The sequence below is a fragment of the Cololabis saira genome, chromosome 17 (assembly GCF_033807715.1).
Source record: "Cololabis saira isolate AMF1-May2022 chromosome 17, fColSai1.1, whole genome shotgun sequence".
Taxonomy (NCBI): Eukaryota; Metazoa; Chordata; class Actinopteri; order Beloniformes; family Belonidae; genus Cololabis; species Cololabis saira.
This window is the reverse complement of record NC_084603.1, coordinates 18,579,153-18,604,175: the sequence shown is the minus strand read 5'-3', so window position 1 is coordinate 18,604,175 and position 25,023 is coordinate 18,579,153. Positions and strand designations below refer to the sequence as shown.

At 39.4% G+C, this 25,023-nt stretch overlaps 2 protein-coding genes across 4 annotated transcripts in view; one reads left to right on the top strand and one right to left on the bottom strand.

Moving 5' to 3' along the window:
• Positions 1-7,674: 7,674 nt before the first annotated feature.
• LOC133463876 (uncharacterized) lies at positions 7,675-20,585 on the top strand. The gene is made up of 3 exons (XM_061745632.1): positions 7,675-7,751; positions 13,321-15,432; positions 19,137-20,585. The coding sequence occupies exons 2-3, from the start codon at positions 13,335-13,337 to the stop codon at positions 19,742-19,744; spliced, it is 2,706 nt and encodes a 901-aa protein (XP_061601616.1). The 5' UTR covers positions 7,675-7,751; positions 13,321-13,334; the 3' UTR covers positions 19,745-20,585.
• A 1,456-nt stretch (positions 20,586-22,041) lies between these two features.
• Positions 22,042-25,023, bottom strand: part of blnk (B cell linker) — a 58,304-nt gene continuing 55,322 nt past the window's right edge. For all 3 annotated transcript variants that reach the window (XM_061744751.1, XM_061744750.1, XM_061744752.1), the window contains one exon: positions 22,042-23,656. In XM_061744751.1, coding sequence (XP_061600735.1) covers positions 23,540-23,656 — 117 coding nt within the window. In that variant the 3' untranslated portion in view covers positions 22,042-23,539. The remainder of the gene's footprint in view (positions 23,657-25,023) is intronic.

Below are 25,023 nucleotides of genomic sequence, written 5' to 3'. Positions count from 1 at the left end.
TTCATGTTTGTTCTAGTTCTGCCTGGTTAAAAAAGAAAAGTACAAAGGCTGGAAATTTTGTGCTACTTGTGCTTAATTTATTTTTTTATTCTGTTATTTAATTTATTTTATTATTTATTAACGTACTTGAATTTATTTTAAGCTTATTTTAATTTAAGCTAGTTTTTATTTTTTATTAATATTAATTTAATGTATTGATTTAATTTGCCTGAAGATGATTATTTTGTACTCTTGTCTGTTTGAATGGTTGTGTTAAAAAAAATAAATCAGACGTTACTCAAGTTACTCAGTACTTGAGTAGTTTTTTCACCAAGTACTTTTTTACTTTTACTCAAGTCATTATTTGGATGACTACTTTTTACTTCTACTTGAGTCATATTATTCTGAAGTAACAGTACTTTTACTTGAGTACAATTTTTGGCTACTCTACCCACCTCTGCTCTTGAGATTGTAAATACCGATAAACTTAATTCTAATTCTTTACCATGCAATACTTCTCCCGGACTATCTGTGCAATATTCAACTACATGTGTAACTATATACTATCATCTGTAAATAGAATCTCAGGTCTTCACTATTCAAATGCACCTTAATCTTTTTTATATTTTTTATATTATTTATATTTCTTATATTCTTATTGTTTGCACTATTGTTTCTTATTTGTCTTGCACTGGAGAGGTGATGCTGCTTTCAATCTCACTGTACCCAGGTACATTGACAATAAAGTATTCTATTCTATTGTAAATATGTTTAATTTGTCCAGCTTTTTTTTACTTCTTCTTGAAAAAAAAAAACACAAAAATATAGTCTAATAACTTTTAAGATTGTAGATAAGTTAGGTTAGGACTGCACATAAGTTTAAAGATGATAAGTTTCCTTCTTTTCAAGTTAGATTTATTCTATAATTACTCTTGGGATTGTAAATAGGTTTTCTTTCTTGGAAAAACAAACAAAAAAGCACAAACAAACATAGTCTAATAACTGCTAGGATTGTAGATAAGAATATATATTTTATTTTCTTCAGAACAGCTTTTAATGCGTGATTTGTTTCTTATCCTTCTATCCGTCTTTGAGATCTTTTAAAATCACTCGATAAATAAAATTGATTATTATTATTAATAATTACTGGGAAGGATGTGGAAAGTTTCAGATTTCTATCGTGAAAATACTTTTCACACATTACTGGTAAACCCTTTTCTGGCTATTGTGTGATGGAATGGACAAACATCTTTGATTTAAGAGTTTCAGGTTTCAGGCAGTGTCTTTGCATTTTATTTACAATAAAAACCTCATTATTTATATCAATAGCACCATTTTTTGTGTCACCCGTTTATTTATTGGTCCACATTTGCAAGTCACACAAAGACTATAAATTCAAACATACTTCCTTTATCATTAGTATTGACACGGATGTTTTATTTTGTTTAAAGCTACATTGTTGTTTTATCTATCTGAGTTATTCATCACATAATGAAATACATTTATCTAAGGAAGACTGCTCTAGCATTGAATTAATAAGAAAAAAGAGGATAAATAGCCTGCTTGATTTGAGCCTAATGCTCCTCAGGGAGCTTCGTAAAGGGATTACATTTGTTACTATCGACCGTGTATGCAATATCGTAGTGGTTATTCATCAATGTTCCTCTCTCTCATGAAAAAAAGCCAGACTATAATAAGACAGCGTTGTAGCACCGAAATAAATGGTATGCAAAAACCCCATACTGAATATTTGGCTGAAAACACATACAGTGTGTAAAAGAAACTCTTCTATTTACATAGAAAATCCCAGACTGGTCTTAAAATTCACACTATATGAACACTGCAGACACTATTTTTGAACTTGGTTGACGCAAATGTACATTCAACATTCACGTGTGTGTGTGTGTGTGTGTGTGTGTGTGTGTGTGTGTGTGTGTGTGTGTGTGTGTGTGTGTGTGTGTGTGTGTGTGTGTGTGTGTGTGTGTGTGTGTGTGTGTGTGTAAAAACATCCCAGTTGTATCTCTTTTGCTTTATCTTGATGTGTTAAAAAAAGTTCCCCTTACTATTTCCATAGGATTATGTGATACGTGTTACACACAAGCAGGTTTCATCGGTATAGTGGATGACCTTAGTGCAGGGATCAGCAACCCGCAGCTCCAGAGCCGCATGTGGCTCTTTAGCGCTGCCCTAGTGGCTCCTGGAGCTTTTTCAAAAATGTTTGACCCTTTTTTTCCTTTTTCCTTTTTTCCTTCTTTTTTTCTTTTTTTTTTCCTTTTTTCTCTTTTTTTTCTTCTTTTTCTTCTTTTTTTCCTTTTTTTTTCTTTTTTTCTTCCTTTTCCCTTTCCTTTTTAATCTCGACATTTCAACTTTTTTCTCGAAATTTCAACTTTTTTCTCGACATTTCGACATTTTTCTCGAGATTGTACTTTAACATTAATCTCGACATTTTGACTTTTTTCTCTACATTTCGATTTTTTTCTCGAAATTTCGACTTTTTTCTCAACATTTCGACTTTTTTCTCGAAGTGCATAATGAAAAAAAAAAAATCTTCCCCCAGTTCTAACTAATATAGAAACATGCAGCATGTGTTGTCTTCATTCTAAGGTTTATACAAGACTTTTCATTTTTTGCGGCTCCAGACATATTAGTTTTTTTTGTGTTTTTGGTCCAATATGGCTCTAAAACATTTTGGGTTGCCGACCCCTGGTTTAGTGGATGGAAATGCACCAAAAACTGGTGCAAGTTGGAAAGAAAAACTAAAGACTGGATGGTGCAAAAACTAAAACAAGAGTTTATATCGGTGTGGAACTTCCAGAATGGCAACAACACGGGACTGAATAGCGATGCTATAGTTGTCATTTTACCTTTTTACACATTACCAGTTGTGCACATTCACGTTCTCTGGAGACGTTAATTTGAAGGTGTTGCTTTTGATGAAGGTGAAAAGGGAGAAGGTGAGCATTTTGGATGTATTCTTTTAAAATTCATCTTGCTCTTGAGAACTTACCCCTTCTACTTTTAAAAGGTTGCAACAAAATGCTGCAAATTGAAATTGAAAACTGAATTAATCATCAGCAGGTGGGCAGACCTCAGGTGTTTGTTAACACAATATCAAGAGAGAAACAATTTAAAAAAGTAGTCTTAAGAGGACCAATGCTAGTTCACATCAACCTGGAAAGGCAAGGGAAACAATTTCCTAACTATTTGGACTTCAGTATTTGACATTATTCAAGGCAAACGCCAGTTTTTGTTGAATGGATGTTCCAGCAAACGTAACCCAAGTTCAGGTCATGCTTTTCCCAGACAAAAAGGGCTGTATCTCCGACTCTAAAGGCATTACTGAACATGTTAAATATATAAGTCCATGACAGCAGCATTAGAAAAAGTCTGAGGAAGTAAAAGTTTGTCAGATGGTTTGATGAAGAAATACTTTTTGCCAAAAGAGAACATGAAAGCGCCACTGACGTTCATAAACTGCACCTGAACACACCACTAAGATTTCTGGAACAAGGTTCTATGGATGTATGCTTCTGTTGGTCTTCTTATTGTCACATTTGAGCAGAAACAACAGTGATGTTTTAGGGTTTATTTGTAGCTCCAGGACCTGACTAACTTCCATTAACTTCCATTTACCGGGCATGGAGCGAATTCGTTTGTGTGAATTGTGGGCAGAATGAAATTCATGCATGTTTTGGCATTCATAACAATGTTCCCAGTTATATCACATATTCTAAAAGCAAATGTGAGGCCAGCTGCCTGGCAGCTAAACTAGGTTGTGCAGCAGGACAATGATCCAAAAAACACCAGCAAATCTAAGCTGAAAAATTAAAGAATCAAGGTTTTAGAACGACCACTCAAAGTCAAGACCACGACTTCATTAAAATGCTGTGGTGGAACTTTGAGGGAGTGGAGAACCAATTGATACCCAAAAAAAGCTCAATGAACTGAAGCAATATCTTAAGAAAAATGGGCTAAAATGCCTCCTTAACGAAGTTACTGAAGGTGGATCTGCAAGCTACTGGGGGTACTTAGGATTACCCACAATCTTTTAGTCTTTTTTTATTTTTTTTTGTATTTTCTTACAGTTTAATTAATTAGAAAATGTCAGTCCCAAACCTGGGTTTAAGACTATATAATTAGAATATCATTAATCAATAGAAACAGCCATTTAAATGTAAATAACATTACATTATTAGATTTAAGATTCAAGACAACTTTATTTATCCCTTGAAGGGCAATTTGATTCGGCAGCTCGCACCCAAACACACACATAACAAACACATAACATTCAATGGAAACACAGAGAGAAAGTTGGCAGCTGTGTGCAACAATCTGCAATTTGTTGCATTAAAAAAAAAATGTCTTTAGAGTGTCTGGAGCATGGATGTATTATATAACGGTCTGGAGCCCCAAGGCAGCTCCAATAACCAAGTGGGTAAAATAAAAGACCACGCAGAGGTGTCAAAGTGCTTCCTTATCATGATTGGTAGTAAAAAAAGAGCAGTCTGGAATGGTTGACTGCGTCAGTTGGTGAAAGTGAAGAGGATTGGTAATACTGACCCCTCTTGAGCAATCTCATTTGTAACGGATTAGACGTGTCACTCAGAAGGAACAAAGGTGTCCTGGGTGGAAGAGGTGGGTGGCCAGACGGTGGCCGTCCTTTCATCCTTTCATCCTTTCATCCTTTCAGCGCCTACAGAGACGTGACGTCCCCCGGCCCTGGAGGGCAAACAACCCCCCGATGACTCTGAGGTGACAGATAAAACCACAGTGGAGGTTGTAAACTATCTTTGTTAAACAGATTACACCCAAAAAAGTCAAGTTTAGTTTATTTAAACCCAATTGAGCCTACAGACATACAAAGAACATAACATTTAAAAACAAATAAAACATTTGAAAAAACATATGTGAAGGTATTTAAGGGTTTGGATCTGATCTTATAGGAGATCAAGGACGTAGCTGAGTGTGTATCCCAGAAATAAACAGAATGAAATAAAAAATAAAACAACATATAATTTTCTTTTTAAATGTTTTTCTTTGCTCGGTTTTTCTGAATTACCGAAATATATTTTTAAAATATTTTCTTTTCTGAATTAAGATAAGTTTTTAGTAAAAAAAAGTTCTCTCTCCCATTAACTAACGAGTTCTGGGATAAAAAGTGTAAGATAATTCATAAATCATGACATTATAGCGGAAATACAGTAAAATCTTTACTCTTGAACGACATCTATATATCTTTAAACAGAAGTATCTGCCAATGTTTCAAAAACAAAGTAAAAGTGGATCCAACTAAACAAGAGAGACATATTTGCTTGAAAAATGTATACATTTTTTTCCATCCATTATATAGATCCACTTATCCCAATTCAGTCATGGGAGCAGGAAATATTTTATTAAAGAAATAACTATATTTTTAACAAATAAAGTCAAAAATGTTACTTTTTCTTTTTGAAGTGTGCTTGATGATGAACACCAAACAATAAGTGGAGATGATGATCCAAAAATGACCAAAAGTGTCCACAAAAATATGAATAATTGATAAAAATGATCAAAGTAAAGACATAATGACAGCAGGAAACATGACACACCTTTTTGCGACACACTTAGATAAAAACTAGGAACATTTATTAGCTTTAGTTTAAAGTCAACAAGTCACCTTGGGTGTACAGAAATGTCACATAAAGTGTATTATGACAGATGAGATGTGTTACCACATTGTTTATACGGCAGTGGAAGTAATAATATGGGAGGGGAGTATGTTTAAATGTTATCTTAAATACTGTTTTAGTCCATTCCTGGTGAAAACATGAAGGAGGGAAGAGTATTCTGTGAGTTCTGCAATAAAAAGTGTAAGATAATTCATACATCGTGACATTATAGCGGAAATACACATTAAATCTTTACTCTTGAATGACATCTTTAAACAGAAGTATCTGCCAACGTTTCAAAAACAATGTAAAGAGTGGATCAAACTAAACAAGCCAGACATGTTTCTGTTTATTCAAAATCTGTAAAAGCCTTTAGCTTATTATTGAAAAATGTATTAATTTTTGTCCATCCATCTATCCATAATCCATATCACTTATTCCAATTCAGGGTCATGGGAGCAGGAAATATTTAATAAAAGAAAGAACAATATTTTTAACAAAGAAAGTTATCGGTAAGTCATAAAGACCACAAATTTGGCCAACAATAAATGGAAATGATGAGAACGAGATCCAAAAATGAACGAAAATGTCCACAAAAAGAATAATAATAGATCAAAATGATCAAAATAAAGAGATAATGACAGCAGGAAACATGACACACCTTTTTGGGACACACTTTAGATAAAAAACTAGGCACATTTATTAGCTTTAGTTTAAAGTCAACATGTCACTTTGGGTGTACAGAAATGTCACATAGTGTAAAATGACAAATGAGATGTGTTGCCACATTGTTTACATGGCAGTGGAAGTAATAATATGGGAGGGAAGTAGCCTATGTCTATGTTATCTTAAATACTGTTTTAGTCGTTCCCTAGTGAAACATGGAGGGAGGAGTATTCTGCATGTTCTGCAATAAAAAGTGTATGAAAATTCATAAATCGTGACATTATAGCGGAAATACAGTAAAATCATTACTCTTTAACCACATCTATATATCTTCAAAACAGAAGTATCTGCCAACGTTTCAAAAACAAAGTCAAAAGTGGACACAAAATCCACAAAGTCCACAAAAATATGAATAATAGATAAAAATGATCAAAGTAAAGACATAATGACAGCAGGAAAAGCGAAACACCTTATTGGGACACACCTAGATAAAAACTAGGAACATTTATTAGCTTTAGTTTAACGTCAACAAGTCACCTTCTGTGCTTCTGTTTATTCTGCAAAAGCCTCTATTGAAAAATGTATCAATTTTCTTTCCATCCATCCATCCATAATCCATATCCACTGATTCCAATTCAGGGTCATGGGAGCAGGAAATATTTTATTAAAGCAATAATTATATTTTTAACAAATAAAGTTATAAAAGCGTTATAAAAACAAGAGACATGTTTGCTTCTGTTTATTTTGCAAGAACCTGTTATTGAAAAATGTATAAATGACCAACAGTAGGCTAAATGGAAATGATGAGAATGAGATCCAAAAAATGATCAAAGTAAAGACAAAATGACAGCAGGAAACATGACACATCGGTGTCCAGTATCAGGACACTTTTTTGGGACACACTAAGATCAAATCTAGACATTTATTAGGTTTAGTGTCAACAAGTCACCTTGGGTGTAGAAATGTCACATATCATAGATGAGATTTGTTACCACATTGTTTATATGGCAATAGAAGTGTTAATATGGGAGGGAATTGTGTTTATGTCATCTTAAACACTGTTTTAGTGGTTTCCTGGTGAAAACATGAAGCAGTATTTGGGAGGTTTTGGGGCTGAAACGTCGTGTTTGCGCCTGCAGGCCGCTGCGCAGCGGCTAACGGCTAATTTATGGTTCCGCGTTACACCAACGCAGAGCTTACGCCGTAGGGTTACGCGGCGACGCGCACGTAGGGCGCGCGTCGCCGCGTAACCCTACGGCGTACTCGCGTCGATTTACTTATATTAGTTTAGAGCGCAGTTTTGCCACATCCAATATGGCGGCGACGTTGAGTCCCCGGATGAAGCCATCATGGCGGCGGCTAACGGCTAACGGCTAGCGGCTGGGGGCTGAAAGTCCCCGGATGAAGCCATCATGGCGGCCGCTCGCTGAGCTGTCAAGCTCCCACAAAAGAAAAAAGGTAAAAAACCTCCACGAACGCTCCGACAACTCCACCTTCACCAACCACTTTCGCACCCAAGACAGATCCGTCTGCAATAATTAGGATTTACATCGTTAAAAAAACGAGCCGTGCGGTGTAAACTTTATTGCTTTATAAGTTATTTCGTCTTTGTAAGCTCTTCTTGTGCGTCACGTTAATGTGAATCACTCACACCGTAATGTCACTTTTTAACTCATATCTCGCTGCTCAAAACGTCAAAATGCACCTTTAAAAGAAAGAAAAGCTTGGTAGCTGCTTAGAAATGTAACAAAAAGTTAAAATTTCCAGCGCTTTTGTGGCGCTTTTGGGTAAAAACCCTGTCTTATCACTTTGTTGTTGTTGAGAAGTCAAACTGCACAATGGAGCCACGAGGAAAAGTGCTTTTTGGAGTTGAAATGTCATATTTATTAAGTTTTTATGTGCTGTTTTAAGTAATTACGAGGCTTATAACTGCAGGACATGGGTTTAAGTGCAGACTCCTGCAGCCCAGTGTTGATTAAAAGCTCAGTTTTTAGATGTGATGGATTAATATCCTGGTTATTTTACATTAGAAACATCAGCAACAGGTGGAGATGCATGCATGTGGTTTATCTTTCTCACTTTACTGAAACTGCATTTTTAAAATTTTTAATTTATCCTTTATTTATCCAGAAAAAGTCCCATTGAGATACAATATCTCTTCTGCCAGGGAGTCCTGGTCAAGATGGCAGCAGAAAAATAAATTCAGTTTCATAGAAAAGAAAATACATACAAGGACAAGTAACTTTACAAAAAAAATGTAAAAAATATATCAAAACAAGAAACAAACACATAAAACATACAAGGATCAGAAAGCTAAAAAGAATTCATGACAAATAATGGCACTTGATTAAAAACTGCATTTTTAATCACAACATGAGAACATGAAGTCCCATTAAAGGTTATAAGAAACATAGATGCAGTTGGGAGAAGCTTACTTAACTTTATTGTTGCATTTGCAGCGCTTTGGGTGCGCTTTTGGGTAAAAAGCTTTTAGATGTGATGGATTAATATCCAGGTTATTTACATTAGAAACATCAGCAACAGGTGGAGATGCATGCATGTGGTTTATCTTTGTCACTTTTCTGAAACTGCATTTTTTTTAATTTTAATTTATCCTTTATTTATCCAGGAAAGTTTCATTGAGATACAATATCTCTTCTGCCATATACTGTTTTAGTCTTTTCCTAGTGAAACATGAAGGAGGGAGGAGTATTCTGCGAGTTCTGCAGTAAAAAGTGTACGAAAATTCATAAATCGTGACATTATAGCGGAAATACAGTAAATCTTTACCCTTGAATGACATTTTTAAATAGAAGTACCTGCCAACGATTAAAAAATTAAGTAAAAGTGGATCCAACTAAACAAGAGAGACATGTTTGCTACTGTTTAGTCTACAAAAGCCTGTATTATTGAAAAATGTATTCATTTTTTTTCTATCCATAATCCGTATCCACTTATTCCAATTCAGGGTCATGGAAGCAGGAAATATTTAATAAAAGAAAGAACAATATAACAATATAAGACCACAAATTTGGCCAACAATAAATGGAAATGATGAGAACGAGATCCAAAAATGACCAAAAGTACCCACAAAAAGATGAATAATAGATGAAAAATGATCAAAGTAAAGACATAATGACAGCAGGAAACATGACACACCTCATTGGGACACACTTAGATAAAAACTAGGAACTTTTATTAGCTTTAGTTTAATGTCAACAAAAGCTTGGTAGCTGGTTATAAATGTAACAAAAAGTTATAATTTCCAGCGCTTTGGGTGCGCGTTTTGGTAAAAACCTTGTCTTATCACTTTGTTGTTGTTGTGAAGTCTAAAACTGCACAATGGAGCCACGAGGAAAAGTGCTTGTTGGAGTTTAAATTACATATTTATTAAGTTTTCCCCCGACATAGAGCAATCATGTGCTGTTTTAAGTAATAATTAAAGCTGCAAGCAGCGATCAACGGGCCCTCGCACTCACGGCCACCGCCCCCCATAAGCATATCAGAAATGACACCACCCACGACTTCCTATGTCAAACCATTCCAAAGTTATAGCAGAAAATCGGGACAACCAATCAGAAGAAGGGGCGGGGCTAATTAAGGCCAACAAAGCTCAAGGACTCATTACCGAGTCCCATGACACCACCCACGACTCTTTATGTCAAACCTTTCAAAAGTTATGGCAGAGAAAGCTATTCTAGGGGGCGCTGTTTATAAAATTTTTCACCAGGCCTGGCTTGCATGCAAAATTTGGTGACTTTTGGAGAACTATCAAATATGGACCAATCAGATGAAGGGGAGGCGCGCTTTTTGGCGTCTAGCGTCGCCACGGTAACACTTTTGAAAGAGAAAAGTAATGCGCGTAGTCGCAAGATGAAGATGCACATTTTGATGTATAACACACTTGGGGGCACGTTACGGTTCGGGCTGAATTAACTGCCGAAGGAATGGCATAAATTTCGTCAAAATGACACGATTAATTCAAAATGGCTGACATCCTGTTCGGTTTCGGGCATGACCCCAAGAGACTTTTCTTTAAGTTGGGCCATGATACAGGTGTGTACCGATTTTCGTGCATGTACGTCAAACCGTATTGTGGGGCTTGTGGCACAAACTTTTCCGGGGGGCGCTGTTGAGCCATTTTGCCACGCCCATTAATGCAAACCATGAAATATCAAATTTTTCGCCAGGCCTGCCTTGCATGCAAAATTTGGTGACTTTTGGGGAACTATCAAATATGGACCAATCAGATGAAGGGGGGCGCGCTTTTTGGCATCTAGCGTCGCCACGGTAACACTTTTGAAAGAGAAAAGTAATGCGCGTAGTCGCAGGATGGAGACGCACATTTTGTTGTATAACACATCTGGGTTCACGATACGGTTCGGTACGTATTAATTCTCGAAGGAATGGCATATATTGCTCCAAAATTACGCGATTAATTCAGAATGTTCAAAATGGCCGACTTCCTGTTCGGTTTCGGCCATGGCGCCAAGAGACTTTTCTTTAAGTTGCGACATGATACAGGTGTGTACTGATTTTCATTCATGTACGTCAAACCGTATTATGGGGCTTGAGGCGCAAAGTTTTTTCTGCCTGAACCAATCAGATGAAGGGTTGGCGCGCTTTTTGGAGTCTAGCGTCGCCACGGTAACGCTTTTGAAGGAGAAAAGTAATGCGTGGTGTCGGAGGATGGAGACGCACATTTTGATGTATAACACACCTGGGTGCACGTTACGGTTCGGGCCGTATTAACTGCCGAAAGAATGGCATAAATTTCGCCAAAATGACATGACTAATTCAAAATGGCCGACATCCTGTTCAGTTTCGGGCATGACGCCAAGAGACTTTTCTTTAAGTTGCGCCATGATACAGGTGTGTACCGATTTTCGTGCATGTACGTCAAACCGTATCGTGGGGCTTGAGGCACAAAGTTTTCAAGGGGGCGCTGTTGAGCCATTTTGCCACGCCCATTAATGCAAACCATTAAATATCAAATTTTTCGCCAGGCCTGGTTTGCGTGCAAAATTTGGTGACTTTTTGGGCACGTTTAGGGGGGCAAAAAGGCCTTCCTTTTGTCAGAACAATAAGAAGAAGAAGAAGAAAAAGAAGAAGAAGAATAATTCCTGCAAATACAATAGGGCCTTCGCACTGCAAGTGCTCGGGCCCTAACAAGGCTTATAACTGCAGGAGATGGGTTTAAGTGCAGACTCCTGCAGCCTAGTGTTGATTAAACCACAGCTTTTAGATGTGATGGATTAATATCCAGGTTATTTACATTAGAAACATCAGCAACAGGTGGAGATGCATGCATGTGGTTTATCTTTGTCACTTTACTGAAACTGCATTTTTTTTAAATTTTTATTTATCCTTTATCCAGAAAAGTCCCATTGAGATACAATATCTTTTCTGCCAGGGAGTCCTGGTCAAGATGGCAGCAGAAAAATAAATTCAGTTTCATATAAAAGAAAATACATACAAGGACAAGTAACTTTACAAAAAAAAAAAAAAACATATCAAAATAAGAAACAAACAAACATAAAACATACATGGATCAGAAAGCTAAAAAGAAATCATGACAAATAATGGCACTTGATTAAAAACTGCATTTTTAATCACAACATGAGAACATGAAGTCCCATTAAAGGTTATAAGAAACAGATGCAGTTGGGAGAAGCTTACTTAACTTTATTGTTGCATTTGCATTGTGTTTTTTTAAAATTAGATGCCTTATTCATGCATTCATTTTCAGTAGGTTGGATTATTGCAATGGCATATTTACAGGCCTTAATAAGAAATCAATCAGGCAGCTGCAGCTGATCCAGAACACTGCCGCCAGAGTCAACAACAAATGACACGAGTAACTTCCAGTTACTTCCAAGATGAACGAGAGTCTTTGGTTTGGAGTGACAGAGAAGTGGAGTTACTTTTAAGTGTGACTTTAGAATGTAAAACAGGTAAAATACAAGAAAATATTGACGGTCGCCAAACAAATTGTAAACACTGGTCCCACAAATGACGCTGGTGACGATTCTGTCTCATAATGTGACGTTCTGAAGCCTAAATGTCCGTTTCTCTCTGTTTACAAGTAAACGTGAAGACAGAGTTTTTAAAAATCTCCACTTTGGCCAGAGTTTTCAGAAATGATGGTTTTTAGAGACTTTGAGCTTCATTTTCGTGTAAACAAACGGCCAAAACGCATGAAAACACCACCGTTTTTGCTACGTGGAAACGGGGCCTTAGATTAAATACTTACCTGCTGGACTCTACTGCCCTTACTTTTTAACAACTTGTGATTTTTATTATTTTACCTCTTTTCTTATCATTTAATTTAATTTTATTTGTTATTAACTGTTTAATTGCATCTTGCCGCTTTTAATATTCATGTAAAGCACTTTGAATGACCTTGTATTGAATTGTGCTATACAAATAAACTTCCCTTGCCTATTACTTTCATTAAGTCATCTAACAAATAACAAAATAGTCAAATTAAAACAGCAAATTACAGAAAAAAGCTTGACATACATGTTTAGATTGATAAAATGAATGTCTCTAAGGTTTTTTATGGTCTTGTTTTTAAGTGATATTGATATTTGCTGTGATATTGAATTGAAGGCAAGGCAATAATCCAACCTACCGAAAATGAATGCATGAATACGTTTTTCCACGTCTTGTTTAAACAGAAACCCCTTAATTCTAGCCATGTTTTCAGGTGGTAATAGGCAGATTTAGTGATAAACTTTAGATTAGATTAAATCATCTAACAAATAACAAAATAGTCAAATTAAACTGCGAATTACAGAAAAAGCTTGATATAAATGTTTAGATTGATAGATGAAAGTCTCTAAAGTGTTTGATGGTTTTTAAAAAGCTACCAAAAAAAGATAGCTGTGATATTGAATTCCTTTTATTGTCTTTATATATTGTGTAGAGCTTCTCCTGTGCTCAGTGAAAAACAATTAAAGTAAAAACAAGTATGTAAAAAGTGCAGATATGCAAAATAATAACACAAAACAAATTTCTCTTCCAGGAACCTGAAGGACCATGGATTTGGTAGAAATCTGCTCGGCCACCTCCAGAGGAGATAACAAACGGCGCGTCAGCAAGAAGAATAGAAGCCGGCGCAGACGGCTCCACCTCAGGAAGACGCTGGCTCAGCCCCCAGCTATGCAAGGCCCAGATAAGAGCGGACCCAGGAAGATAGCGGAGGAGTGGGAGCGGGCCGCCGCCGCGTGGCGGCCGTCAAAGAAACCTCCCCAGGACGCGCGGCGGAGTCCCGGCGTGACCGACGACGGCGGAACTACACTCAGGTTCCCGTGCCCCCAGTGCAAGGACGACTCGGAATACGCACCGAAAGACTTAACGAGACACTTTGTGGAGAAACACCGAGGGAGTCCGCCGGTCTTTTCCTGTCACCGCTGTAACTTTAGCACAACGGACTTTTCCCACCTTCAGGTTCACCTGCTAAACCACAAAGACACTTTTTCTACTTGCAGCATTTGCAACGACAACGTCCAGCGCTCGTGGTCTGAGTTCAGCGCACACCTGAGCACAAATCACTGCCCCAATGGCAAATATTCGTGTGAAACGTGCCAGAAATTCTCCACGGGCGACGTGGAAGTGTTTTTGGAGCACCTGTTCGGACACAATTTGGGCCTGGACGAAGCCGACGGCGTCGACGTTTCGCTGCTGAAAAAAGACAATCATTCGCCGAGCGCTCAGACTTTTCGCTGCCAGTACTGTGACTTTGAGGCGTCTCGGAAATTCCTAATCACAAAGCACGTTAACGCCGTCCACGTTTGCAAGAACGGAAACCGACGGAAGGGGAACAGGGGCGTCCATTCCGCGGCGGGGAAACCCAACGAGCCGATCCCCAGGACGAAGGCCAGGCTGACGAGGAGCGCGGTGAAGGATATGTGCTGGCTGGCGCAGGACTGCCTCTCCCTGCCCGGCAGGGAGTTCCTGGACAAATACTGCCACCTATCGGACCCGCGGACCACGCTGGAGGAGACGCAGCAGTTCCTCATGAAGTCCGTGGCCGGGGAAACCCACGAGCAGAAGTGGACCAACGCTCTCAAGACCGTTCTGTCCAATGTTCCCAAAGAAATGAACCTCCACGGCAAGTTGGAGAACGGGCTGATGTCGAGCCCGTCCGACCTCGCCGTCCTCAGGGTCAAGAATAAAATAACCGTCGCTCAGAACGGGGCGACTTATTCCAAGAGGTTGAGAATGACGTCGGATAAAGACGTGGTTTCCCCGGAAAGTGCTGTTTCTGCTGCCGATGCTCACGGCGCCGTCAACCACAACGGAGGAACGCCGGAGCTGAAAGATCAGCCCCCGTGTCCGGACGGCGACAACAACCTCCTCCCCGAGGTCCCGGCTCCGGCTCAGAGCGAACCGAAGGAAAACCGAGAAAACCAGGGTTTAAAAACGGACCAGGAAGCGGAGGAACGTAATAAAAAACTGGAAGGTCCCGTACACGCTGAGGGAAATCACATTTCTGGGATCCTGACCCTGGCGGTGGAGAGCGAGGAGGCGGCGCCGGCTCGCCGAGCTTTACCGAGGCGAAAGGGACAAGGCTGGCGTCGGAAGAGGAGGGGGAGATTCAAGAAATTAGTGAAAACTTTGGAAGGGGAGACGTTGAAAATAGTCCTGAAGAAGAACCCCGTCAGGGGGAAGAGGTGGGTCTCACGAAGCTCTGCGTCTCCGCCGGGGAGTGATGGGACGGAGGGGGAATTAAATCCCCTCGCGGCCGTGGAAGACCCCGTACAAACGCTCAGAAACCAGAGAACTGTAAATGTTTCCACGAGCGACCGCATCGAAGCCATAACTCCAGAGCCGGAACGGGAACCGGCTCTGTGCTGCAACGTGGAGGCAGCGGAGCCCGAACACGCGACTGGAACTGAACCCGACGCTCAGCCAGGTTCTCCGTCAGGGAAGTCCCCGGTTCCCCTGGTAACCGACGGCGATGGGAGTAGATTAACCGCTGGACCAGAGCGAACGGATCAAGGTGAGGAGGAGAAGCAGCAGGAGAAGCAGCCGCTCCAGGAATCCAGCGCTGCTGCCGACGGCCGAGTAACGGACGATGGGACGAGCGGAGCAACGTCTTCCCCCGATCCCCAAACTGTTCTGACACCACACGGTAATTACATGTTGTTTCTACACACTTATGGAACTTTTACAGTAGAACCTACTCATCTCAGCTCGGCCTGGTTTCTTTTCCATAACAATTCAACTGTGACGTATTTGATTGTGTATCTAAACGAAGAAGACAACAACACTAAAGATGTAGAACCTGGAGGAGATGATAGATGTGCTGCTGGATCTGTGGCTTGTGTTTGATATCAAGTTAAAAAATGAGAGAGAGAGAAGCTTCAAGCGCTTTTTAATTTCTTTTATTTTGTCTCTGCTGCTGAAAAGTGCGTTGGTATCTGAGCAGCTATGAAGAGACAGAGCTCCTGGTAGATCTGGTCGTTCCTTATCGTCCGTCTAGATCTTTTTAATTCTCTCCTCAGCACCAGGTTTATGAACATCTGCACCTCAGAGTTGGATCATGAAACAGACCATTACTGCCTGCATCTGCAGAACTCTGAGAATTCATGCAGCACAATAATAGAGATGCATTGATTTAGTGTCTTCTCCCGTCCCGCAAGAGAAATGTTGTTCCACACAAATCTATCTGATTTAATGTTAACATGATCATTGTGGAGCTTGATGGATAATTGACAGTTCATAGGCACCTGACTGAAAGTTAGATGATAATCCATCATTGTCATCATCGCACAAGCTATTTCACCTTTCGCGCTGCATCAATCAATCAATTTGATTGAGGTTATAGCAACGATAGTAGACTGTAAGAGGCTCAAATAACACAAATACATAAATAACATAAAATAAACAAAGTTAGTGAATGTAACAAATTAATTTAATGTTGCTGACTGACTGAGGTTCCAATCCCTCGTCTCTCTTCCAAGACATGCCACAGACACTAAACGCAGTTTCTCCAAATATCTGACTTGCTTTGTCTTTGTTTTGTAAAGACTTTGTTTGAGGTTTATTTTCCACCTCATTGATTTCCACCTTGTCGCTACACTACATCCGGATCCTGCAGCCCTCTACTCCAACCCCCCGACCAATCGGTGGCCTGTAGTGTGATGTCAGATACAGCCCGACTCAGCCGCTTAGAACCTCGGCAGAGTAGAAACAGAAAAGTATCTACTCTGCACGTTAGACTAGGGCTGAACGATTTTTGAAAATAATCTAATTGCGATTTGTTTTCCTCAATATTGCGATTGCGATTTAATATGCAATTATTTTTTCAAGGTCCTGTTCTCGTGTATTTTTCAACTACACAAGCAATAAATCAGTCTGTTTTATAATAAACAATGCCAGATTTATTCAAAGCACAGATTACAACAATAAAGAAAACAAATCTGTGGCTTTACCTCTTTAACACGTCTACACACGTCTGTACACACGAGTGTTATGGGTCGTTCTCTGAACGCAATCACACGACACCAAACCGGGTTAAACTTTAGCCAAAACGAGGCGTAGTTTAATAGAAAAACACAGAAAAACTCCTACAGGGAACAAAAAAACCTTCCTCACAGGGAACTCAGAACAAAGCTCACAGAGTTAACAAAACGAACCAGCAATGAACAACTGGGGGCCCCGCTGTTTAACCTTTTAACCTCTCCTCCTGATGAGCTGACAGGCTGCAGGTGTGGTTTAAGGCTGATTTATGGTTCTGCGTTACACCAACCCAGAGCTACGCGTAGGTTACGCGGCGACGCGCACCATATGGCGCGCGTCGCCGCGTAACCTAGGCCGTACCCTACGGCGTAGCTCTGCGTCGACTTAACGAGGAACCATAATTCAGGCTTCACAGCGCGACTCCACTGTCCGCCGGCGTGCGCCCGCCTCCTCGCCACGCCGACTCTACGCTCATATATTTAATACATTTATAAAGCCCCGCCTGGCCGAGCCCTAACGCTGAGGCCATGGTAGATTTAGGTTACACGCGGACACGCGGCACTGTTGACTTGTTTTCCCTGCCGGCAACGTGACCAGATCACGTGACTGGTCAAATCGCAGCCTTTGCGGTTAGAAAATCTCGTTTTATCACATCGCGATATTATCGCAAATGCAATTAATCGTTCAGCCCTACGTTAGACTAGGGGTGTGCAAACAAGGGTACCTCATGATTCGATTCGATTTCGATTATTGGAGCTTCGATTCTTCGATTATAACGATTTTCGATTCGATTATTGGTGCCACGATTCTTCTTCTTCGTGGATTTTTAATGCTTTTTTCCATACAAGATTGATTTTGTCTTCATCTGTGGCTACATTTGTAAATAAATAGCCAATCAATTAACTCAGTTCCTCTAACAACACTCATTAAGTAAATGACAAGGTTTTTTGAACATGTGACATGTATTTTTCAAAGACACAAAATAATTTATTTTATGACTATGTAAGCATTTGCTCTTAGACTTACTTAACTTTGACCAGGGAAAGCTGCACTTGCTTGAGAGCGCCCTCTATTGGCGGAAAACACTGAAAAACCTCAGGGCCGCAGAGAACGTTGATATTTTTAAAAGGAGGCTCAAGACACACCTTTTTAGTTTGGCTTTTATCTGATCTCATTTACCTAGTCTTTTCATCTCTTTATTGTGTTTATTTATTTAGCTCTTTTAGTATCTTTAAACCTTTAATCCATTTTGAATGACTTTTATTTTATATTATTATTTTATATTATGTTATTTATTATTCATCTTAAGTTTTGTATAGATTTCTCTAAACATTTTATACTTTTAGGCATTTTTTACTTTCTTTTACTCTTTTATTTTTTAGCTCCAGTGTTTCCTCAGGGGGGTCATCCACACTGGGAGGTGTGCCTGCTCTGCCCATGGGGGTGTCGTCATGGGGATCCCTGAGGCCTGGGTAGCTGGGGGTGGGACTCCACCTTCTGTGTGGGGTCTGCCCCGGTCTGTCCGGGTTGGGGGGGTCTCTGTGGCGATGCTCCCTGTGGTCGTGGTCGGTGGAGCCTCTCGGTGTGGACGGCCACCCATAGGTAGTGTTTTCCTCACCTGGATCGTTAGTGCTAAGCCATGTCACCAGTCCACATAGTGTGTGTGTGTGTGTGTGTGTGTGTGTGTGTGTGTGTGTGTGTGTGTGTGTGTGTGTGTGTGTGTGTGTGTGTGTGTGTGTGTGTGTGTGTGTGTGTGTGTGTGTGTGTGTGTGTGTGTGTGTGTGTGTGTGTGTGTGTGTGTGTGTGTGTGTGTGTGTGTGTGTGTGGGGGGGGGGGGTGGGGTCATATGGGATGTTTTAAATTGTGTTTTCTGATTGTCATTTTATCCTGCATGTAAAGCACCATGTGTTGCAATTCTTAAATGTATGATATGGTGCTATATAAAAAAAATAAAGTTTAAGTTTAAAACGGTCAAGCCCTGGATTTAATGAGTTCATTAATTCAAGTATACAAGATATTTACTTCCATCAAATGTATTTAGTGTAAACATATCTGCCATATTTCAAGTGAACAATAAGAAATGTGCATTCTTGAAAATGAAATGATTCAGCAGCTTATTCAGTCTGGAATCTGGATAGGATAACTTAAAAAAAATAAAAAAATAATCAATTCCAAATCGTGACGCATCGCGATGCATCGACACATCGATGAATTGCACCCACCTCTACGTTAGACCCCTAGTGGGAAAGAACCAATTTGGGCCGAGTAGGTACTAGTGGAAAAGCGCCATTAGTTGCACATCTTCAATGTAAATGTTGCACTCTGAGCGAGGCATCTTTAACTTTGAGTGTTTCTCCTCCTTCTATCTTCCAGATGAGTTGGAGGATTCCTGCCTGGAGCGTCCTGCAGTTTCCATACGTACCAGAGAGGAGCCCCCAGACTCCACCTGTAACCTCCTCCAGCAGAACCCGCCCCCCCTGCAGCAGAACTCGCCCCCCTGGACCCCGGTCCCCAAGCACCAGGAGACGACCCTGAAGCTGACGGCCATCGACCCGGCCCAGCGGGTGAAGCGTCCAGCCGGGGACCAGCCCGTGGTGGTTCTGAACCACCCGGACGCCGACATCCCCCAGGTGACCAAGATCATGCAGGTGGTGCACCGGTACCGGGAGGTGAGGAAGGTGGTGCTGTCCCGCCGGACCCTGGTGGCCCTGGGGGGCCCAGACGGGCGGCCGGGGCCGGCCGAGGCCCGGCGGGGGCCCGGGGGCGGGTCGGTCCAGGAGAGGTTCACGCTGAAGATGAAACTCCGACGGCTCAGCAGGAAGAAGTACGAGATCGTGGAGGAGTCGGTGTCCCGGTTCCCCTGCTGGTTCTGTGGACGGATCTTCCCGGGCCAGGAGAACATGCTGGCCCACCGGCAGCGGCACCTGGCCGAGTGGAACCGGCCGGCCGAGTGGACCCGGCCGCGCTGGGAAAACTCTTAGATTAGATTAGATTACACTGGATGATGGAACAGGCTGGAACGACGGGTGTTGGGGACAAAATAAGACAAGAAAAAATATTGGAAATTACGAGAATAAAGTCGTAATGTTACGAGAATAAAGCCGTAATATTATGAGAATTAAGGTGGAATACTATGATAATAAAGTCATAATGTTGCGAAAATAAAGTCTTAATATTACGAGAATAAAGTCGTAATATTATGAGAATAAAGTCGTAAAATTACGAGAATTAAGGTGGAATACTATGATAATAAAGTCATAATGTTGCGAGAATAAAGTCGTAATATTACGAGAATAAAGTCGTAATATTACGAGAATAAAGTCGTAATATTATGAGAGTAAAGTCGTAATATTATGATTTTATTCTCGTAATATTACGATTTTATTCTCGTAATATTACGATTTTATTCTAAAATAAAGTTGTAATATTACGAGAATAAAGCCGTAAAATTACGAGAATAAAGTCATAATGTTGAGAGAATAAAGTCATAATGTTGAGAGAATAAAGTCGTAATATTATGAGAATAAAGTCGTAATTTTACGATTTTATTCTCGCAAAATTATGACTTTATTCTCGTAATTTTCCGACTTTATTAAGAATAAAGTCGTAATTTATGAGAACTCTAACAGGAACAGCTTCTTCTCTCTGTGTTTAAAATGAGGAATATTGAGCATCTTGTGAAGTTAATAAATTACGACTTTATTCTCATAATATTACAACTTTATTCTTGTAATATTATGACTTATTCTCGTAATATTACGACTTTATTTTCATAATATTACGACTTTATTCTCGTAATATTACGACTTTATTCTCGCAACATTATGACTTTATTCTCTTAATTTTACGACTTTATTGTCATAATATTACAACTTTATTCTCACAACATTATGACTTTATTCTGGTAATATTACGACTTTATTCTCGTAATATTACGACTTTATTCTTGTAATATTACAACTTTATTCTCGCAACATTATGACTTTATTCTCATAATATTATGACTTTAATCTCATAATTTCCAAGTTATTTTTGTCTTAGTTTGGCCCTAATACTCCGTCGTAGGCTGGGGGGGGGGGGGGGGGGGGGGCTCTTTGCAATACAAGAAAAAAGTCTTAATTTCAATTATGTAGATTTTTATATTTTATTTTTTTTGTTCTAAGAATTAAATTCGTTGTGCTTCCTGGAAGATTCACATTCTCAGGGGAATACCGACCTATTGTCCCTCTTCCAGTCGGAGCAGCGTGATCCCAACTCTGTAGATTAGTAATTATTTGTAAAAAAAAAAAAAAATACCCCCCCTAAAAATAGAGTTTTGATAATTTTACTCATTTATTGTTCTGAATTTTGTTCATGCATAGCTTTATTTAAGGTGATTTACGTACACTGTCGTTGAATCTTTTTTATAGAAACACTGTAATGTGTATATTTGCCATCCCATCAGTTTTCTGGATCAGTTTTCTGTACGGGTAGTTTACGCCGCGCGGTCGCTGTCATATTTATGTTCCCACACGTTACCCAGCTATACCAAAACTGTTCTTAAAAGAGAAAAAAAAATGAAAAAAATAAGTCAATAAGCTGTTTTATTCAACATTTATTTATAATGCTTAGGATTATTCTTTATATGCTTTTTTTGTCATTTTCGTTGGGGAACGGGGGGGAGAATCTGTGTATTTTGTAAATTTTTTGTATGATCTCCAAATTATGTTTTTTCCGAAATAACAGAGTTCTATTTTCCTGCATTAATCGAGTGCAAACTAATAACCCCCGACGACAAGGTAAATTTTTTTAAAGAAAATTATAATCCTGGATAGAATCAACAGAATTTTTTTAAAACTTTTTAAAAGGCTTTGGTCCACGTGTAACCCTCCCTTCTGACTTTCTTCTCTTTTAACTTGAAATTTTGATCTCTCTTTTTTCCTAATTGCACTATAAAGAAGAAGAGGAGTAGTAATTTCCCGTTACCTCACTTTTATCAGGCCTGAGCCTTCGACAATCTCCAGCAGCGTCCCGCGTTTCCTTATGCAGCCCGACTCCCTCAGTATTCACGAGGAATCAGTGTGAGTGAACGTGTGAGTGAGTGAATGAGTGAATGAGTGAGTGAGTCTAGGGCCGTCGGACAGTTGTACATGAAATGTACATGAAATGTGCAGGACTGTGTTTCCCCGAGCGTAGCCGGTCCTGGTTCAGCGTAGAGACGGATCTCCACCTGTACATACTCCCTAGAGCTGCAGGTACTGTAAAATACTTCCTGAGAAACTTCACCAAGTGCCTGGTAATTATTTTTAATGCGGCAACTGTGCATAAGTATGATAGCATTAAGACAATAAATGAAACATTTTGTCAAAGTTTTGGTGGCGTTTTCTTGTTAATGAACACAAATGGGAAATAAAACAGAATGTGACGCTTTATTACAACAACATATTTATATATATATAAATATATACACACACTCATATCTCCTGCATTAATTGTAATACAGTTTTCTAAAGTAGCATGAAGTAGAGATGCACCGATAACCGATCTCCAAAATCAGTATCTGCCGATCCCGATGTTGCCGATCACAGCGTGAAATCCATAAATTCATCAATATTGTTGTCTCATGTACAACACTGACATTGTATTATTAGGTATAAAAATTAGGAGATGAGAAAGTATCATGAATTGTCTGTTTTATTGCAGGCTGAGGCAATATAGAAATATTTCACCCTCTAATCCAGGGGTCAGCAACCCGCGGCTCTTTAGCTCCGCCCTAGTGGCTCCTGGAGCTTTTTCAAAAATGTTTGAACTTTTTTTTTCTTTCCTTTTTTTTCACTATTTTTCTTCTTTTTTCCTTTTTTTCTTCTTTTTTCCTTTTCTCATTTCTTCTTTTTTTTCTCTTTTTTTTTCTTCCTTTTTCCTTTCCTTTTTAATCTCAACATTTCGACTTTTTTCTCGACATTTCGACTTTTCTCAAAATTCTGACTTTTCTCAACATTTCGACTTTCTCACAAAATTTTGACTTTTTCCTCGACATTTTGAGTTTTTTCTCGACATTTCGCCTTTTTTCTCGAAGTGTATAATGAAAAAAAAAATCTCCCCCCAGTTCTAACTTATATAGAAACATGCAGCATGTGTTGTCTTCATTCTAAGGCTGATACAAGACTTTTCATTTTTTGCGGCTCCAGACATATGTGTTTTTTGTGTTTTTGGTCCAATATGGCTCTAAAACATTTTGGGTTGCAGACCCCTGGTCTAGAGATTCATAGTCACGACTTAGACTCAGCTTACAAAGAGTAAGTGTAGCTTACTAGCTTCAGCTTTCCTGTGGCGGCTTGTTGTTGTAAATGTCATCTGATCGGCTGCTTTGAACTCTTATTTTCCGATCTCTGATCAAAACCGATAGGGCCGTTATCGGGCCGATACCAATCGATCGGTGCATCCCTAGCATGAAGAATATTAACATGTTGAAAGGTCATGACTGCATGTCCAGCAGAGCAGTCCAGTGAACACGTCTGCCTCCTTTATTTACAGTGAATATACATTTACTTTTGTTTTTGCAGTCAGAACAGTTTACGGCTGGAGCTCCGACTGTTTTTCACCAAACGTGGTTTCTAGTGAAATCAGTGTAGCTCTTCATGATGGCTCAGGTTCCCTCGCTGATCATCACAGCTGCATCTCAGACCACGTCCCGGGTAGCCGGGCCCCTGACAGCAAAGCAGGGGCCATGAAAACAACCAAACATCAGCTGCAGCAGCGACAGTGACAGCGGTTTCTGGCTCCGACCCCGGGGTGTTTCACGGCTTGACGGCGTGGCAGAGCTTGGTGGAATCCTTGCTGTTGCTCTGGGCGTCGATCAGAACCAGCGGGTTCCTCTGGTGATTCTCCACGATGTGGGAGATGCTGCTGAAATGCTGCAGGAGGAAACAGAGAAGAAGGATGGGTTTGTAATTTATTTATTTCTAAACAGGGACAGTGCACAATAAGACATTAATCTTTTACAAGAGAATCTGCATCGTGCCAGGTTGTAGCAGCTTGTTATTTTCCACCTGTACTGTAGTTCCCTGGGCAGGTTTGATGGAATAGAACATAAAAATTAGTATAAAAAAAAAATAAGTAAAAGAGCAGAACAATTGAACTGATTAAATGTGCCAATGATGAACTTTCTTCAATTGCCCACTGGTTCCAACTTAACAAACTGACCCTCAATGTCAATAAATGCAACTTCATGGTCTTTTGTAACATTAATAAGTTCTATCCCAAGGAGTTAGCCAAAATTCTAATAAATGGTAATGAAATCCTTCAAGTCAATTCAACCAAATTTCTGGGGGTTATTCTAGATGAACACCTCAACTGGTGTAATCATATTAATCTCGTCTCCAAAAGATCCATGAAGATGCTAGGCATTTTGAGGAAAGTTCTCCCTTTAATTCATTCCTCAGCTTACTTAACCCTATATTATAGTTTCTTGTTCCCTCATTTAAATTATTGTAACATTTTTTGGGCAGCTAATTATCCGACTCATCTAAGAAAACTACTCTTATTGCAGAAGAGGTTTCTGAGATTGATCTCCCACTCCTCTAGATATGCGCCATCAGCGCCTCTTTTTCTGAAGTATCGACTCTTACCTATTGATAAGGTGAATGCCTATCAAACATGCCTTTTTATTCATAAGTTTATATACAGGAAACAAGATCTGCCTATTACTTTTCACAATTTCTTTATTCTGACAACAGACTTTCACTCATATCAAACAAGGTTTAGTAACAATAGCTTATCTATACCGTCCTCCCGAACCTCAAGTCACCAATTCAACATTACTTATAGAGGCCCCAAGCTCTGGTCTGACTTAAACTCTTCACTGAGGTCCACCTCCTCCCAATGCATTCTCAAAAAAAAACCTAAAGGAATTTTTACTTTCCACAGGAACCTAATTTACTTTCTCTACTCGACCTTTAATTTTATCGACCTTTAATTATATATTCTTTCTCATTGTTCTGCTTTTGTCACATTTTTTGTTCTTTCTTTGTGTTTTTTACTATTAGTTGTTTCAAGTACTTGAATTCCTGTTGCTATTGATCTTTGTCTTTTGTTGTTGTTTAGCTCATGCATGCTGTCTGCTTGTCCTTTGTTTTGTTTTTTTGACAGGGGTGGAACCTTGTACAAGTTCGCTATAGAACTTCGTTCCCTCCTTGCGCAGTGCTTCATGCATCTTTTTGTGCTAAATTAATAAACTCTAAACTCTAAACAAAGCAAAGAGACAATAAACAGGGTTCATACG

Excerpts from the sequence above, each read along its gene's own strand:
- LOC133463876 (XM_061745632.1), top strand. The coding sequence starts at position 13,335 with ATGGATTTGGTAGAAATCTGCTCGGCCACCTCCAGAGGAGATAACAAA. Across the intron at positions 15,433-19,136 it reads AACTGTTCTGACACCACACG|ATGAGTTGGAGGATTCCTGC; the intron begins GTAATTACATGT and ends TCTATCTTCCAG.